The sequence below is a fragment of the Diabrotica virgifera genome, chromosome 2 (assembly GCF_917563875.1).
Source record: "Diabrotica virgifera virgifera chromosome 2, PGI_DIABVI_V3a".
NCBI classification, from domain to species: Eukaryota; Metazoa; Arthropoda; class Insecta; order Coleoptera; family Chrysomelidae; genus Diabrotica; species Diabrotica virgifera.
Genome location: NC_065444.1, coordinates 88,903,559 through 88,923,525, shown reverse-complemented (window position 1 = coordinate 88,923,525; position 19,967 = coordinate 88,903,559). Strand labels below are relative to the sequence as shown.

General features: G+C 31.1%; 1 protein-coding gene and 1 long non-coding RNA gene across 2 annotated transcripts in view; both read left to right on the top strand.

The window, feature by feature from the left end:
• LOC114332596 (uncharacterized) overlaps positions 1-1,357 on the top strand; it is a 29,104-nt gene extending 27,747 nt beyond the window's left edge. Inside the window, exon 6 of the mRNA XM_028282418.2 lies at positions 1,257-1,357. Within this exon, the coding sequence (XP_028138219.1) occupies positions 1,257-1,274 (18 nt within the window). The 3' untranslated portion in view covers positions 1,275-1,357. The remainder of the gene's footprint in view (positions 1-1,256) is intronic.
• Positions 1,358-8,742: 7,385 nt separating this feature from the next.
• On the top strand, positions 8,743-18,593 carry LOC126880683 (uncharacterized). The gene is made up of 4 exons (XR_007696674.1): positions 8,743-8,831; positions 11,287-11,371; positions 13,906-14,034; positions 18,499-18,593. It is a non-coding gene; the product is annotated as an uncharacterized LOC126880683 (long non-coding RNA).
• The last annotated feature ends 1,374 nt before the right edge of the window (positions 18,594-19,967 follow it).

Sequence of the window (19,967 nt, the reverse complement as noted above, 5' to 3'; positions counted from 1 at the left end):
ATACATTAAAAAATATGGCATTAATAAACCATTGTTGTTTTGCTTATTTTTATTTATACAGGGAGTTGAACTTGTTACGATTTTCATATAAAATGGGTTATAACTTTGCAAATACCCTGTATAACATAAGAAAACTTTATATTTTTCTGATGGAGAAGTTAACAGGATTTCGAATTTAAAATAAAGTATAGGTTGTTCCATTTAAAAAAACATAAGTTTGGTGTGCAATTGTGTTATCGAACACCCTGTAACATTCTAAATAATTTTATAATGTGAAGCTCATTTTTGTTATTAACTTTTTTTGCTATCTATTACTATAGCGGAGCTATTGAGCTTTACCCTACTAATCAATCACCCTGTATACAAGTGCAATACTATGCATATTAGTGCTTTCTCAAATGACGGGACCTTTTTTATATATATATTCATGTCGCTAACTTCATTTTTTAGGGTGTATGTCCCGCTAATAAATACTATGTTAGACATAAAACAATTTTTTCACAATAGTTATTTATGAAACAGTTCGTGAAATATGTTTTTTGCGAACGCACGCGATGTTTAGAGCACGAACGACAACGGAGCGAGTGCTATACATCGCGTAAGTTCGCAAAAAGTATTTCAAGCACAGTTTCATACAATATTTTATCTACGAAAAACAAGTAAAAAAACTGTAACTTTTCGTCACTGGAACTCATTTCTATTCTACAATTTTTAAAACTTTGACATTTAAAAATCCTAACTATTTTCAAACCAAAAAACTGTCAAAATTTTTGTTGTAATTCATTGCTCATTATGTCATCATCAAGACAACGCGAAAGTTAAGGATATTTGATTATATGAAAGTGTGCCAAAAAGAGTGCGAAAAATAAATCCCATTTAAAATACATTGTTACTTCACGCACACTTTAAACCCTTCACGCACTGCTATCTATAATGTAATGACAGTTTTCACAAACTAAAAACTTATACATAATATGACATAGAGTAGATAAAATACTTTTTTAATAAGTACTGGGATAAAACTTATTATCTATCTGGTTAAACCTAACTTCACGAATCTAACGTATAAGCTAACATCAATTAATTAACAAAGTACAAAAGAAAAGCAACAAAGGAAGGACTATCAACTTATCACTTATTGAGAAAAATCTATGAAAAATCTTTTATTTTTAAAACTAATATTTTTTGAAAATATTATGAATAGTTGACATTTATCTATAAGGCTTTTTTATGTATATATTTTTTTCATTTTTTAGCACTACTTATTCTTCTAGTTAGACGGAGATATTATTAAGTAAAGTTATATTAGTAAATTAGATGTCACCAGCAGTATAATAAAATATTTATGAAAATCCAATCAATTGCATTATTTATCCTATATATATCCCTAACACACAAAAAGGACGAAAGTGAACTCAAACGGCCAAAGTTATTGTAGGTCAATACCCTATGCCCTATAAGAATACAACTATGAAATAATCACTAATAACTGACGATCAACAACCATAATATTTGAGGAGCATATGAGTTACCCAAGTACTCAATAAAAACACGACCTGGCACAGAGAGGACAAACAGAATGCTACAAACAGCAGAAATGAAAACACTGGAGGAAATGACGGAGATGCAAGGTGAAGAACATTAATATAATAACTGGGTAAGAGACAGAAGAGTAGAATGGAGCAGTCTGAAAGATATTCCTTAAAATTGACTCTAAAACCTCTCAATCTAACACGCTTGAAAAGAATCTAGAATCATTCAAATTTTTTTTTTGTTTGTGCAAAATAATATCCTTGAAATCCTTAACATAGTCTCGAAAGCACTGCAATCAAAATCTTTGGACCTTTTAAAAGCTCACAATTTATTTGAAGAGACCCTCTTAAAACTAACTAAAATGAGAGAACAATTTGAAACCTTCTTCAAGTGGCTTCAAATATGTGTCAACGTTGGGGAATAGCAGTAGGGTTTGCTCCAAAAATAATGCAGAAGACGAAAAAACATTTCGATGAACTGTAAGAAGATGAAAGACTTCAATATCCCAAGTTATGCATTATCTTTAGAGTAACCGTGTTTTACTAAATGATCGACACATTATGCCAACAGCTAGACGTAGTGTTAGATACTTACAGAATCCGGCTGCCTCAAGTAAAAACACTGTATATCCAATTTTTTCAAAATCGCTTTTATTGCATTTTTGGATTTAGGGTGTTGTTATCTACCATTTACTAAGGAAGAAAAAAATAAAATAAGAGTAGAACCACAATTTAACATTGCTATGAAACACATTATATCACATTCCATCTTCACTTCACCAATTTAAAACACATTATATCCATATCCCCAAGTATAAACACTGTAATTACGGGATATACAGTGTTTTTATTCGGTTTTTGTGACTTACAGTGATTTACCATAGAAATCACAGGATTTACATTTTGAATTCGCCAAGACCATTGATATCCCTAAAGCAATTTTTAATTGTTTTTTAGTTATTGATGGTTATTGGTTATTGTGATTAGGGGTCGACAAGACAAGAATTCTTGTCTTGACAACAACTTCGTGTCTTGTCTTTAGAAAAAATCAAGAAATCTTAAGAAATCTTGTCTAGACATTTTCTTGATATCTTATGTCTTGTCTTGACTCAAGAAATTTCAAGATCTTGAAATTTCTTGATTACCCGGTTCGGTGATTCACCGGCGACCTTTTTATTGCGTTGAGTGCTAACACGGCCTCCACTGCCAGTTGGGGGAGTACCCTATCTGAACTTGTTTCCTGACGAACGCAAAATTGATGTGTAGTTGCATGCTTAAAATAATAATTTTGTATGTTTCGTAAGGGGAAAAATATTGCACACTCCCATTGGTGGTAATTGGAGTAAGCTTACTTTTAGACAAACCGGAAATATTGGGCTCATAAATTTGATAATAAAATTGATAGAGGCGCAACCGATGAAACATAAAAAACTAATTGGATATACTGTATAGTTCTTATTTTGGATCCTCGTCATAAAGTAGTGCCATTTTCCTCTTCATCTTGGGGAAAGCTTCTACAATCAGAAGCAGTGCAAAAATTTGAAGAAATATGTAAAGATAACTACTTTAATAAATCCCAGAATGATCTACAGAATCCAATACCTGACCAATACAGAATCCAGTACAGAAGTCCAATAAAAGAAGATAACGAATTTGATTTAGATGTTACTTACCTTTTTAAGAAAGCTGATAATAATAAAATGATAACTTACAATGTGGGAAGTATGAAACTGAAAAATAGATAAATGAGCCTAGGTCAGAAGATTCTGAGAATATACTTAATTGCTGGAGAAGACACTAAAATATCTACCCGTTATTATCGAACATGGCCAAGGATTTTCTCGGAACGCCAGCAACATCTGTATCTGCGGAAAGCCTATTTTCAAGCGCAGCTTTAACAATAACAAAGCCAAGAAATCGGCTAGACGTTGACCCCATGAGAAGTGTTATCTACCTTAATTCATGGCTTATCAATTCCGATTTAAAAATGTGCTAAATTTGTTATTTAAAATATAATCTAGTTTGCAATTTTATTTTCAACAGGATGAGGTAGGTACCTAAGTATTAGTAATTATTATTTTTAATTTACATTTTTTAAATCGTTTTAGCAAAAAAATGTTCAACGAATTAAAATATGTTATGTTATATTAAAATAATGTTATATTCTTCACAAATAAATACGTCTTGGAGTTTTCATTATTAGTGAAGATATTTCAAGATTTCTTGTTTTCTTGACAAGAAATATTGGCATTGACATACAATTTCTTGTCTTGTCTTGAAATCGAAAATTACTTCTTGTCTTGATCTTGTCTTGATCTTGTCTTGATTTCAAGATAAGATATTGAAATTTTCAAGAACTTGGAGACCCTTAATTAGTAGAAATTTGTCGTGTATAAAAAAATTATTTAAGTTTACTGCAATAATTATTTAAAATATATTTTTAAAATTCAACGGGGTGTTACCTATTAATTATCAAATATGAATTAAAATTGAATAATTCAGTTAATAAAAAACATGTGAAATCAGAACAAAAATGACTCGTGAGGATCATCCATACTCAAAGGTAAGATATTGTTTACAGATAATAAAGAACTTTATTATGACCGTGACTGTTTCATGGCCGATCAAACTACACGTTTATATTAATATGTTTTATTTATACATGTAAGTCTATATATTATTTTGACCTGCTGAATTCGAATTTAAAACTTGCATTTGCGTCGGAAATGAGGAAAATTTATTATAAACAGTTTAATTGTTTAAGTTGTTATAATTCGTAAACTAAAAAATATAGACCATATTTACAAAATGCATTTTAATCTTAAAAAAAACCTACAAAATGATGTTTGGTAAACCTTGACCAATAATAATCAGACCACAGATGCTGCAAAATGAATGCCAAAACATAGCAAAATTACATAATTTAGTCGATTTTTCACTTGTAACTCTGCCGAATTTTGAGTGAGATAACTTTATAATAGTCTAAATAAATAAAAAAACTACAAGCTGTAAAACTAAACCTTAATCTAATATATATTATAAATATTATATATAACAAAGTTATAATAATAAGCGGAAATTTTTTATTAAAAAATGCATAATATAATTTGTTTATATAGAGAATTAATATAATTTTTATATGTATACAGAAATAATAGACAAACGTATTTCCTTGATCTCTGAAAACGGTGTCAAAGGTCGTTTTGGTGTACTTGGTCAGTCTCTGAGACACTAGTGGACAAGCTTTTTCATAACCATGGATGGCAGCAATTACGTGACTCAGACATTGACCATTAAATTGTTGCAATTTGTTATATATCATTTGTAAAAGTGGGATATTTATGCTATATTTTCATGTTTCCCAAGTAGAAACACTGTATGTGTTCAAAACCTAGTCAGGAAATAAAATGCTGACATAAAAATATTTACTAAAAAACAAGAGTATTTTTTGCTAAATTAATGTGTGTTCACTTTTATTTCAAACAAAACAGAAATTTGAAAAGTTAAGTCCTTTAAGTTCTGTACTCTGATGAACATTCTACGAATTGACGCTTACAGTGTTTCTACTTGGGACAGCTGTATTGTTCAACCTGATTTTATTTTGAAAGCAAACGAACAAGACCTTCAAAACGAAGCAATCAACTTGACAATCAATGATTAACAATTAAGCACAAACTAAAGCAGTTAGGTATAGGGAATCCTCAAGAAATAAAAAAGTACCATAAAATATCATCTCACTACAATACTAAAATACAGGGTGTTCCATTTAAGAAAACTCAGAAAAAGCGCATTCGGAGTTTCGACCAACCCTGTATATTAAAATTTTTTATTTAGCTATACTAATAATCTTTAACAATAATAAACTGTATTAAAAACCATTTGAACATAAATAGAGTTTTTTATCTCCAACTACTACAATTCTACACGGTGTGAAAGTTGCTACGAAATTAATAAAAAAACGTAATTACCTTTTAAACTAGCCTGTATAACATTACAAAACCGCATATTTTAAGAAAGAAGGCATCGAGGAGAATTCAAAAATGTAAAAATATACAGGGTGTCCCATTTAAAAAAACGGTGTTTTAAGCAACTTCCGGTATAACCGGGAGTGGCAATTGATGAAAATATTTTCATTTAATAGACCACTCTTCAAAACCCCCTCATTTAAATTTCCATGATTGTGTTGCCTTTAGCTTTCGAGATATTTCTAATAGACCATTTATCTGCTTCACCCTATATACATTGTAAATCCGAAATCATGATTTCCAAAGTTCGTACATTGTAAGTTATGATTCGGGAGTGCTCCTATTAGGATTCAACGTGTCTTGGTGTGTTTATTTCTACTACATCTTGATTGTAAATTTGGTATAGTTACAATTCGTTAAAGTAAAATATTCTTAGTTATATGCATATCCAAAGAAAATTATATGTTTATAAAAGAAGTACTGCAGAATTGCTAAGAGCAAGACAAACTGCAACACAAAACAATTGTGCTGGCGGATGGACTTGTATGCAAAAGAAGACAAAGTGGAAGTGGAAGTACGAGTTGTTACAGCTAATTATGAAGGGCAAAATCGAAGGGAAAAGTGGTCCTAATAGACCATAAAAACATTCGCAACTAGACCGGATTAAACACGCAGACGCTTTGAAAAGAAGAAGATAGCGACCAATTTGCAATGGTTGTAGCCAACCTTCATTAGTGGATTTGGTACTAGAAGAATAAGAAGATCGGTCTAAAATACCTACGTGATAGGCTTAGCGTTAAGAAAATTGTAAGTCAAATTTAATTAACCTAGCAATTAAAATTTAAAAGTTTTGAAACTCATTTCAATTGTGTCAAGTATTATATAGAAAAAAGTATATCACCATAACACATTTTTATCAAATATTTGGTATTTTAAGTTTGGTAACCGAGCTGTGCGTCATAGTAGCTTTCTATAATATTATATAGCATAGATGTGTTACTGTTTGAAGTGGTTATTTAGTGTCATTCTGAACTTATAGCTCTAAAATCGAATTGGCACTTTAAGTTTTAATTTTTTTTTAATTCTTGATAAACAGGTCAAATTTACATTTTCTATTGAAATAACTGATTTAATTTATTAATATAGACTCTATACTCACTAAATCTTAATTTTTTTAGATATTTTACTTGCCTTCATTTATTATGGCTTGGTACTTGCTAATTTGCTTATAACACCTTTTTCATTTTATTTTTTAACTTTTATAACATATTAGTGGCCAATAAGTTAAAAAACATGTTTTTTATATTCTTGTGTTACTCAACACATTATTTTGTTTTTTAAACAGGTAGATCACAGCAAACTTTTAAGGGGTGCTGTGAGCACCCCACGTGGCAGTTGGCGCCTTGCAAAGCCACGTGGCAGGTGCCGGGATAAAAATGAGCTCGCGACCGATCCCGGGTTAAAATCGAGGTCGAGTGGGTCCTCCGTCAATTTGGTTAACCGCTAACAATATAATATAACAAACAACTATATATTTCCCTTATTTTATTTTTATTTATTTTTAATTTTTTGAAAACGATTCACGGAGAGGAAGTCGAAAAGTCAAAAACAAAAAATATATTATGATGTAACTTTAATTACAACCAATTGTTGCTTAATCCCGGATAAACTTAATATTTAACTTTAATGTTATTGTTTCAAAATAGTAGTGGGTTTATCAGAATACAGTGTAACTGTTTCCTTAACCGTAACTCTTACCTTATTGTCCATCTTTCTATTCTTTGCTATTCTACCTTAGTGTACATCTTGAGGGGATTTTCATGTTAATAGACGTATTTGCCAAGACAAGGTGGGTTTATTGATAAAGTTAGATCAGATTTTTATCCCTTTTATAAATTTCTTTTTCCCAAACCAAAGCATTGGATATAAAAACCCTGAGAAAGTAGTGGAATACAATAAACCCCTAGTTCTAGTTTTTATCGATTTTCATAAAGCCTTTGACACAGTTGAACTTAGCAAAATATTACAGGCGCTTAAAGAATGCAGGCTAGATTATAGGTATACAAAATTATTACACAAATTATACTTACAGGCAACAACCACTGTCAAATTACATACTAACAGTAATCGCATAAAAATAGAACGGGGGGTTAGACAAGGAGACCCAATGTCACCTAAACTTTTTAATACGGTCTTAGAACATGCTTTCAAGAGTTTGGATTGGATGACAAAGGGAATAAAAATAGATGGAGAATACCTAAACAACTTACGTTTCGCCGATGATATAGTCATAGTAGCTGAGGATCTAGGTATGGCAAGAGAGATGGTACAAGAACTCGTTGTAGCTACAGAAAATGTAGGTTTAAATATAAACATCTCAAAAACAAAAATAATGACAAATTTGGTACCCAACCAGAACATCAGTATTGGTGGGAAGGAAATAGAACTCGTAGATAGATATAAATACCTGGGACATGAAATTACGATTGGCAGGGATAACCAGACTCATGAGCTGAAGAGAAGAATCGGTCTTGGGTGGGCAGCATTTGGAAAACTGAGAGAAACTTTTAAAAGTGAGTTACCCACATGTCTAAAGAGAAAGGTATTCGATCAGTGCGTCCTCCCAGTCTTGACGTACGGATCAGAAACACTTACCTTAACTAAAGCCTCGGCTACCAAACTAAGAGTCACGCAGAGAAGAATGGAGCGGTCAATGTTAGGAATAACTCTGCGAGACAAAATCAGAAACGAAGAAATCAGGAGAAGAACAAAGGTGACTGACGTCATCGAGAGGATAGCCAGGTTGAAGTGGAGATGGGCAGGACACGTAGCCAGAATGAAAGATGGGCGATGGACGAAGAGGTTATTGGAATGGAGGCCAAGAGAAGACAAGAGAAGCGTCGGTCGACCACCTACAAGATGGACTGACGACTTAAGAAAGGTAAATAAAAACTGGATGAGGGCGGCGCAGGATAGATGGGGTTGGAAACGAGGGGAGGAGGCCTATGTTCAGCAGTGGACTTTTGAGGCTGGATGATGAAAGCATTGGAAAAATGCAATTATTTCGTTTCGGTCTTATATTTTCTTATCTGTAGGCTAAAACGTTATTTTAATTATTGATAATGCATAAATGAAAATTTAATATGACACAATATGTCCATCAATGTCTTCATTTAAAGATATCTCTAAACAACAATATAAAATGTAGGGTAACTCATTATACGTCTATAAAACATTAATTATCCCTGACTATAAAAAGAGCAGGATCGCATATTTTGCAGTCCCTATATTTGTAAGCAGTTAGTAAGAATATAAGATTGCATTTGAGTTTATTGTAAGTATTATCAATTTTTGTAATGTAGTACTGCACTAAAACTGCAGTGTTGTTCATATAAAATAATCTTTTTTGTTTTTAAACAAAATTTTAAGCATAATTACACTGATAAAAATATTATACATAGTAGGTACCAATGAACGCCAATCATTGACTTTTCAACGAAAACTTTTCGTTTATAAATTCGCAATAGTCTGCGTATTATTGCGTTGCTACTCCTGAAATATCTAGAGGCAACCTAGCGATGGATTCCTATGTAGTTTTGTCTTTTGAATCCAGATCTGAAAACGGCATTTCGCTATCTCTAATCATCTTCGAGATATCCGACCTCAAAATCGTCATTGTGACGTCACAAGCCTCCTTTAAATTGTCATTTTCTTCCGACATAGAAACGTCAACTCTACTTTGTTTTCTTTTGACGCAACTAAATGTCAACACAAAATTGAACTGTCAGATAAACAAATTTTGTTTATTTATGTTAATGTAATGTTAAATTACAGTTCACTATTTTCAAGGAAAACTGTTTATTTTGTATTTATTTATTTTTATTAGATATCAAATCTATTTTATACGAAATATATCAAAAAATATGAAGTTCGATCAAGATTAAAGTATCTGTATTTTTCTGTATCTGTATTTAATATTGAAAAGTGTTATTATAAAAAGTTGTTTGGAGTTAAAAACTATGTTCTAATATGCAATTACTTGTATATCCTTCTAAAGATAAAAAAAAATATTTGAAAATGTTTCTCAAATTAAGGATACCAATAAAATTTTCATTCATAACTCTTTTATTATTAATTTTACAAAGAAAAGTTATCCTTCATAAAAAGATCTGCATGGTCTAAAATCTAAGATGCAATCGTCATATATCAAATTTTATCAATTTTATTGGAGGTATGTCAAAAAATATGAATTCCGCTCGAGAGTAGAATACCTTTATAGTTCACAATATTTAAATTAGGATATAATTGCATATTAAAACATAGCATTTAATACTAAACAACTTTTCATAATAGAAATTTTCCATATTATGAATTTAAATACGTAAATAAACAAAGTTTTCGTTATGATAATGCTCACATTTTCAGCTTGTTTTACATTAATTCAATGAAAATTTTGTTAATACCTATAATAAACACGTAGTCCTTCACTAATGACCATAATCATTATTATAATGTAATTCTTTTCATTAAAAATAATGAATAGAATCATTCATGCAATGAATCATTTTATCGATCCAATTGCTTTTTCATAACACTAATAATTTGTTCATTGCATTTATGAAACTATACTACATCAGGATTATGCGGTTAAATTAATGAATATAAAATGTTGCACTAATGTACAGTGTTCTTCAAATTATAACGTCATTTATTGAATCAATGAACGCATTTCTTTATTTAATGTTTTAGATAAAATATAATTCTGTTAAAGTAAACCGAACTGATGCAAAAATACATCAATTTAATGAAGCGAGATCATTGTTTTAAACTAAAATACCTGAATGAGTGATCCATACATTGTAGCAATAATGTTGTCCATAAACCTGTACATTTCTTGAAATGTTGTAAGTGTTTCTATTGGTGCAAAAAAGTTACGTGACAACAGCGAATCAACCCTGCAGACTCCTAAGACTGGTTTCTTTAACGAATGTGTTATATTTTTTCAATTTTTTAACTACTGTGTAAGATTTTTGTATATTTATTAATCTGTCTAACAGTTTTTTCGAATAATCCTTCGAGTTTGAATTTTTTTATTTTCTGATTTTTAGTTGATTTTTTTATATTTTTATTTTAGTCACTCGTAACTAAAGAAAAGCGTTCCTTAAAAAAAATTTTCATATTTTTTTATCTATAAATTCTATAACACCATTGATATAGCTTAGATACTAATGATTATTTTGTTTTCCACCTACCTCTACCGAAAGTATACTTTTCCGGACCTGATTGTAGGGAGCAAAGTTGTACTTTTCCTCCCTAGGGAGGAAAAGTAAAAGTGACGTCATAGTATTTCATTCATGAAATATAACTTATTGACGCCCTGTACAATATCTATTTTCTATTACGTAAGTATCTATACATTTTAACGTTTATTTAAAAACACTCTGTATTTTTCAGAATGGTAAAAAACAGTAAATTCTAATTCTGATTTAACAATGTTTACATTAATAATTTGACTTATATTTGACAGTTGACAGTTATATTGTACCTACTTGTTAGTTTTAGTTCTAATAAATTTTGTTGGTTAGTTACATAAATAAATTAAGTAAAAATGAAAAAATGACTTGTTATTTGAGGAAGGTGGAAAAACCATATGTATAACATGGGAGTAAAGTGCTTTTTCCTCCCTTGAATGATTACTGCCCTCCGCTACGCGTCGGGCAGTAAACTTCATTCTCGTGAGGAAAAGTAACACTTTCCTCCCTTGTTATACAAATAGCTATTACTTTCAGATAAAATACCACAATGAAGTTTGTAGTCTCAGTAATATGTTTGGTGTACTTCAGTGTAATGGTGAACTCTAAATTAGACAAAAAAGTAAGTAATCCGAATAATAAATCAGCTTAATGTAAAGTAATAAATAACTTCTTCTTCTTCTTGACTGGCTTTACAACTCGGGGTGAGTCTTCGCCGCATCCACTATGGCCCTCCATCGTCTGCGATCTTGCGTTTCGATTTGCCATTGTTGTACCCCAATCCTAGATAGATCGGTTTCAACATCATCCTTCCATCTTTCTCTGGGACGGCCCACTGATCTTCTACCGTCTGGTCTCTCGAAGAACACTGTCTTTAGGACTCTGTCTTCCTCTGATCTTACTACATGACCTGCCCATCTTATCCGATTAGCTTTTATATGTCTGACGATGTTTTCAGTACCATATAGAGTCACCAATTCAGCATTGCGGCGCCTTCTCCACTCTCCTGTCAATTCATCTCTTTGAGGACCAAATATCATTCTGAGGACTTTCCTTTCAAATATCAGCAATTTATTTATTTCTCGCTGATGTAGAGTCCATGTTTCACTCCCATATGTAACAACTGGGCGAATAATTGACATGTACAATCTTAATTTAGATTGTGTTTTCAGCAGCTTAGATCTTAATAATGATGATAGGGAGTATAATGCTCTATTTCCCGCAGCTATTCTTGATGAGACCTCTTTTTCTATGTGATTGTCCTCTGTGATTACTGCTCCCAGATATTTAAACTCTTTTACTACTTCAAAGTTGTGGTCATTAATAGTTAGGTTCTGCCTAACTCTTGGTCTTGGATTTTTGGTCACCAGCATATATTTCGTCTTCTCTTCATTTATTCGAAGGCCCAGGTTACCTGTTTCCTCCTCGAGCAGTGAAAACAACTCTCTTACGTCTCTTGTAGAATGATCGACTGCATCTAGATCATCGGCAAAGGCCAACAATAGTTTTGATCCTCGATTTGCGAATACCCCTGTTAGTTCAGACGATATTTTACTTATTGCGTATTCTAAAGCCAAATTGAATAGCAATGGTGATAAAGGGTCTCCTTGTCTAAGCCCTGATGTTATACTAAATGGCATCGATGTTCTGTTTCCTATCTTTACCTGTGCATATGAGTCTGCCACGCACATTTGAGTGAGCTGCACTAATTTTCTTGGTATTCCCATTTCTAGTATTGCTAGCCATAATCTGCTTCTTTTTATCGAGTCATATGCTTGCTGGAAATCTACGAAAATTTGGTGTACATCTCGGTTGAATTCCCAGTTTTTTTCTAATATTTTTCGGATGGTAAATATTTGATCTATTGTTGACCTTCCACTTCGAAAGCCGCATTGGTAGTCGCCTAGAATATCTTCCGAATACGGAGTGAGTCTCTTTAGTAAGATAATTGATAGAATCTTATACGCTGTACTAATAAGCGATATGCCTCTGTAGTTTCGGAATTGCTCTTTATTTCCCTTCTTATGTATGGGTATTATAACGCTTCCATTCCATTCTCTAGGCATTTTCTGCTGTTGCCATACTCTGAGAATAATGTCATACAATTTTTGATGTAAAACGTTTCCTCCTCAAACAAAAACTCACAATAGAATGAAAATGCTACAAAACCCTACAGGAGAACAAAGCAGATTTTCGCAGAACGAGGGCACAGACAAGGCAACTACTCAGAACTAAAAAGGGAAGCTACATAGAACAGCAAATACGAGTAATGGAAATAAGTGGCGAGAGGAATCAAATAAGAAAATTCTTTAGGGAAGTGAAGACAGTCAGACAAGGTGGAAATGTTGGGGTAACACAAGCTATGAGAAATGAAGCAGGTGAACTGATAATGATGGAAACAGAAATCGTAAAGCGATGGAAGGAATACTTTCGGAATTTACTAAATATTGAAAGTGAGATGGAGAAATCAGATACTACATTTCATTCTGCAGATGTGGAAATACCACCACCAACACTCCAAGAAGTAAAGAATGCAATAGCATCTCTTAAAGATCACAAAGCACCAGGAAATGATGGTATAAATGGAGAATTGATAAAAAATAAATAACTTGAAGAATATAAATATAATATTTTTTGGTTCATATAGGTTTTTTCCTTGGTCAAGTTTCTACGCCTACGGAATTCTCTATTAACAATAAATCATCATCATCCTTTTTGTTACTCTGATACATCTTCCATACAATCTCCATATACTCAATGGAAATTTGTTTCTTATCAAGCACATACCACAGAACTAGTCCAGGAGCTCATATGCTTTCTTAAGATCATCGTCAGTTGTTAATCTACTTTCCATATTATAACCAAACAATATTTCTGTTTATTCACGTATCCGTCTATACGTTACCCTTCCTATAATATATCCATGGTGTGTTACGTAGACTTGTGGCCCTGTATTTTGTGCATTGTTTTTTATTTTGTTTTGGTTTTATAATTAATTACTAATATACTGTTATGTTGGTCTGACATTTGTCCCACTCCCTTGGTTATATTTCTGTTGGACAACATCATGTTCTTCTAAACTTGATCTAAAATTATGTATACTTCCCTAGGAATATCATCTGGTCTAGAATTTATTATGAATAACTTTATTTTAAGGATTTTTGACCACATTTGTTTGATGTGATGGATGAATCTCATAACAGGTGCCAAAGAATTACTGCAGCAAGTGACGCTCATATCGACGAAATGAAAAATGGTCGCTTTCCTGAAGATATCTCTATATAGGTTGGTATATCTAATTACTTGTAAGAAAATCAGAAAAATTGAAGAAATATTAACAAATACAGTTTTACGTTAAATATTGTACTTTAATATGAAACGACCTTTTTTAAAACAAACCACATGTTTTTTAAGAGCTTAAGCGCAAAATTTTGGGCCAATTTTGGGCCAATGCTTTTTTAAATGCATTAATTTTTCGAATTCTGAACAAACTAATAAACATTTTTAAAAACTATAAACGCAGAATGATATATTGCAGTATAACCGAGGGCCAAAAGTCCCTTAGAATAAAAACTTTTTTATTTCTTTCTTTTTATTTTTAATGAGATTGTTTCTTTTGAATGAGATATTTGAGATTAAAAATCATACTCAATTTTCTGTTTTTTTTTTCACCCCTGTAACTTTTGGCTCTCGGTAATAATGTAATATTTTATTTTGGATTTAAAATTTTCAAAAATACTTATCAGTTTTCTCAGAATTCAAAAAAAATAATAAATTTAAAATGTATTGACCCGAAATTTTGTCTCTATACTCTTCCAAAATATTTTTTTAAACTCTTAACACATTTATTTAAAGTTTATCTTAACAAACAAAAATAAAAGAGAAATAGAAACATCAAAATAACCGCATCTTGATTTAAAATTGTGTTAATTCCCAATAAAAATAGAAAAAAATTATAAAATGTTACAAAAAAATAGCTTCGGAACAAGATGCATATGCATAATATCTATCATTTATTATGTTCTAATTTGTAAGTGCTTGCTTACGCAGTCGTGAAGAGAGCTGATGATAATAATTGTTTATGTCTTTAAATCGCAAAAAGATTCGCAAAAAGGTCGCCAGACTCAATACTCGTATTTAAACTGACATTATATTATGCATTTATCACTATACAGGGTGAGTTTTTAGTGCGGGATCGGTCGATAACTCCATTATGGTATAAAATATCCAGAAAAGTTATTTAAAAAAAGTGTAGGCAATGATACTCTCCACGCTTGGAAAATATGTCCATTTATACAGGGTGATCAGTAACTGCGTGGTATATCAAACATACAATTTTTTAAATGGGACACCCTATATATTTTTTCATATTTATATTCCCCTCATAATTCTTGTTCATATAATATATGGTTTTGCATTACTATACAGAGTATTTAACAAGTTATGACCATTTTTATTTCGAAATCACTATGAGATTAACACCCTGTATATAAAGAAGTAATTCGTAGACAATAATTTGTTTTATGTAATAAGATAAACAATATACTGTAGTTTTTAAATTAAGTCCAATTCACATCATTGACGAATATTTGTATACAGGGTGAACTACAAAACCAAATTACGATTTTCTCTATTTTTTTAAATGGATCACCCTATATTTTACTCTTCAACATTATTGTATTTAATATACTCTTTCATTTTTATATAGCATTCCCTATATCTAAACTGATTGCTTTCCGAGATATTTTTAGTTTTCTTCAAATTTCGGGAATACATTCAATTTTTCTAGTAGAAATAAGTTAGTATTGAGTGATAATTAAACAACATTATTTTTATTAGATAAATAACTAACACAAAATATAAACCATAGCAATATGCAGTGAATATACCAATAAATGTGATATTAAGAAATTATCATATTTCCCTAATATACAAGAATCGTAAAATTCCTACAAAAAAAACTTTGTATTGTATATAAAAATATAACAAGATTACTTTTATTCAATAAATAACTTACATGAAATATAAATCAAAACAATATACAACTGATGTAACAGTTTTTAGATTGGTATATCAACAGCATTCTAAGCCAAGAATTTTTTAGTAGAACATTCATTTTTATAATCACTTTTAAACTACAAAACAAAATTACGATTTTCTCAATTTTTTTTTAATAGATCACCCTATATTTTATTTTTTTGAAATATTGTATTTATGATACTCTTTCATTTTTATATAGCATCTCCTATACCTAAACTTATTAGTTTCTGAGATATTTTTAGTTTTCTTCATTTGCCGGGAATACATTCAATTATTCTTATAAATATAAATAACTTAACAAATAACTATTATTTAATAATATAACAAATATTTTCATTCAATAAGTAACTAACAAAAAAATAATAAACCATAACAAAATTTAATGAATGTACCAATTAATGTGATGCTAAGGATATAAGTCTAAAGTAAATGTTGAAAATGACTACTTTCAACGTCTATGCCATTTTGTAACCGATATTCAAATGACCGAGCCACATTTCTAACATTTTGGTAAGTCAGTATTATTAAAAGCTTCTTTTATTCTATTTTTCATATCATCAAGCGTTGTTGGATGCTTCTGGTATACAAGGTTTTTTATATAGCCCCACTTAAAAAAAATCAATTTTGGAAGAACTGGAGCACCCTCGTATAAAAACCTCAACCGTCAAAAAATGTGGACCAATCACATAATCTCTAACAATATCACCTTAAACATTTATAGATCACCTAGTTTGAGTTTTAACAAAGTAGGGATTTCTTATTGATGCATATTAATGAAATTTAATATGAAAATTATATTATTAATAACTGCGGGTCACAATCTGCTATTAGGAATGTGTTACTAAAAACTTCTTGGCTTAGAATGCTGTTGATATAATAATCTAAAAAATATTAAATTAGTTGTATATTGTTTTGATTTATGTTTTGTGTGAGTTGTTTATTAAATAAAAATGATCTTGTAATTTTATTATACACAACATACCTATATTTTTTTTGTAGGAATTGTATGATTCTTGTATATTAGAGAAATATGATAATTTCTTAATATCACATTTATTGATACATTCATTGCATATTGCTATGGTTTATATTTTGTGCTAATGATTTATTGAATAAAAATAATTGTGTTTAATTATCATTCAATACCAACTTATTTCTACTAGAAAAATTGAATGTATTCCCGAAAGTTGAAGAAAACTAAAAATATCTCCGAAAGTAATAAGTTTAGATATAGGGAATGCTATATAAAAATGAAAGAGTATAATAAATACAATATTTTTGAAAAATAAAATATAGGGTGATCCATTTAAAAAAATAGAGAAAATCGTAATTTGGTTTTGTAGTTCACCCTGTATACAAACATTCGTCAATGATTTTAATTGGACTTAATTTAAAAACTACAGTATATTGTTTATCTTACTACATAAAACAAATTATTGTCTATGAATTACTTCTTTATATACAGGGTGTTAATCTCATAGGGATTTAGAAATAAAAATGGTCATAACTTATTAAATACCCTGTATAGTAATGCAAAACCCTATATTATATGAATAAGAATTATGAGGGGAATATAAATATGAAAAAATATATAGGGTGTTCCATTTAAAAAATTATATGTTTGGTATACCACGCTGTTATTGATCACCCTGTAGAAAGGGACATATTTTCCAAGCGTGGAGAATATCATTGCCTACATTTTTTCTAAATAACTTTTTTCGATATTCTATACCGTAATGGAATTATCGACCGATCCCGCACTAAAAACTCACCCTGTATATCACACAATATCAGAAGGTTGGTGCGATTGAGCTTGCGGACTAGATCTTGATTATCTAAAAGCTTTAAAACTTCCCTGTTTGTATCATTGTGGAATCGGTTTTCATGCCCCTTAGTTTCATGTTTCTTAGTATTCCGTTTAAACACAGTGAAAGCTAGAGACACATCATACCTAGGCCACATAAAGAGAAATAATAAGTATCAATATGCTCAACTAATAGTGAAAGGAAAGATCGAAGGAAAGCGTGGACTAGGAAAGAAAAAACTATAGTGGCTAAAATAATCCGACAATGCACAGAGCTAAATTTTGAAGAGCTAATAAGACCAGCTAAAGACAGACAAAAATTTGCAGTTGTAGTAGCCAACCTCCATTGAGGAGAGTGCACTTTAAGCAGAAGCAGAATTTTTCCGTTTTGGAGTTTTTAAAGGCAAGCATAGCTACTCTCATTAGTACAGCTCCATAACTGTAAACCATAGGACCATGCTGGTTGGAACGTTTGTTTGTAAACTACTACTTTGTTCTTGATTCTAAGTTGGGAGCCTCTACCTAATAACCAATATAACTTCGATTATTTTAGTTTAAGTTCTTCGGTTTTCTTTCTGATATGTTCCTGCCAATGTGGTTTGCTATTCAAACATAGCCCTAGGTATTTAACTATTGTCTTGTAAGGAACTATATGGGCAGATTTTTGTTCATTAGTTTTTATGTGCCATTTATTATTTTGTGGTGCCTACTGGCTCCTTCTGCTAGTATTGCAGTGTTCGTCTGTAAATGTAAGAACTTCAAGCCAATGTATTGGTGTCCTACATCCCCACTAGGTGGCATTTATGTGAAATAATAATCTATCTGTAAAATAATTTGTATTAAGCTACGTAGAAAACATAATACATACTAAGTTACTAATTTAATTTTTTTTTGTATATTTTTAGCATTACATATGGTTCTAAAATGATTTTGAAGGAAAGCGGTTAACAGTTTAATAGCAATGGGCAATTTAAAATTACTAATAAAGAAATTATGAAAACTTTATTTGTATAATTTAAAATATTACCTCTCTCCCTCCTTTCTCTCCTTATTCTGTTTATACTACATACAACGAGGTTGTTTATGTAATAATTTATACAAGTACTCTACAACAAAATGGCATCACTCTTTGTCACAGTTTTAACTCTAAAATAAATGATATTTAAGTAGTTTTTGGTGTCAATCCATTAATAAAAATATGATTGATCTATAAAAGTAACGAGGCCACGCGATCGGCAAATTATTTAAAACTGTTATTGAACAAAGATGACATTCTACACAAATGAAGTGAAAGCCGAAAACATTAAAAAGATTTGTTATAAAAAAATATTCCGAAGAATATGCGAAACAAATAAGAAATCCAGGAGCAGCCATTGGAAAAACAAATTATTGAAAAATCCTTTGTAAAGCTGAGTCCTAGCTGAGCCACCAAGGAAGTACCAGGGTGAGAACCCTTTAAATTGTTTACCAGAGAACGGCAGTTCTCGTCAGTGGCGCACAACTCCAACAACAATACCACTACAAGCTACACTATATTATACACGAAATTTTCGATTTTCTAAACCTGACTGAATTGAAAACTGGACCAAACCCCATCTTAAATTTTAGGGAAAGACTCACCCAACCATATGTCAACTCTCCATTTTGGTCCAAGGGTGTGGATTTTACGGCATTTAGGGCCTGTTTTTCGTTCTCGTCCCCAAAACTCCCAAAAATTCCAAAAATTTAAGTCCATCCTTTACGGTTTCTGATAATACTGTTCATTACCTTTCCAACGGATGTCTAATTTTGAAAATCGGCTAAACCGTTCAAAAGTTACCGAGCTCAGAATTATGACTCAATTTTTATTTAAAAAGGGGAAAATGTTTGTGGATATGTTTGTATGTATGTGTGTGGAAACGTTACACCGATCTGAAATTTTTTCTTTGTTTCAAGAGAGTGTAAGGGCCGATTCAGAACCTGTGTAATTTTTGACTTCTGACTACCCGTAAGCCAGCTAGAGGGCTAGGGAGATACAAAATAGCATATTTTTTGGGCGTATATTTCTTAGGTTCAAGGAGAGACAGGAAAACCACAAATACAACAAATCAATATAGTTGAGTTAAGCTTTCAAATGGTGCCTAAGATATCAAGCTGAGATATATACACTGCTCACCATAGCCAAAAAACTGAAAAATTAAACTTTGAAAATTTTGGTTTTTCGACAATTACTCAAAATTTCAACCTACGAATTACGCCGACAACTGAGCGTTTGTAGGAAGTCTCCAGTCGCGTCTAACGGTGTATACCTTATATCTGGGAAAATTCTAGTTTTTAAGTTATAGGCTTCATAAATATGATCAAATCTATTTCTTATGGGAAAAACGGTTTTTCA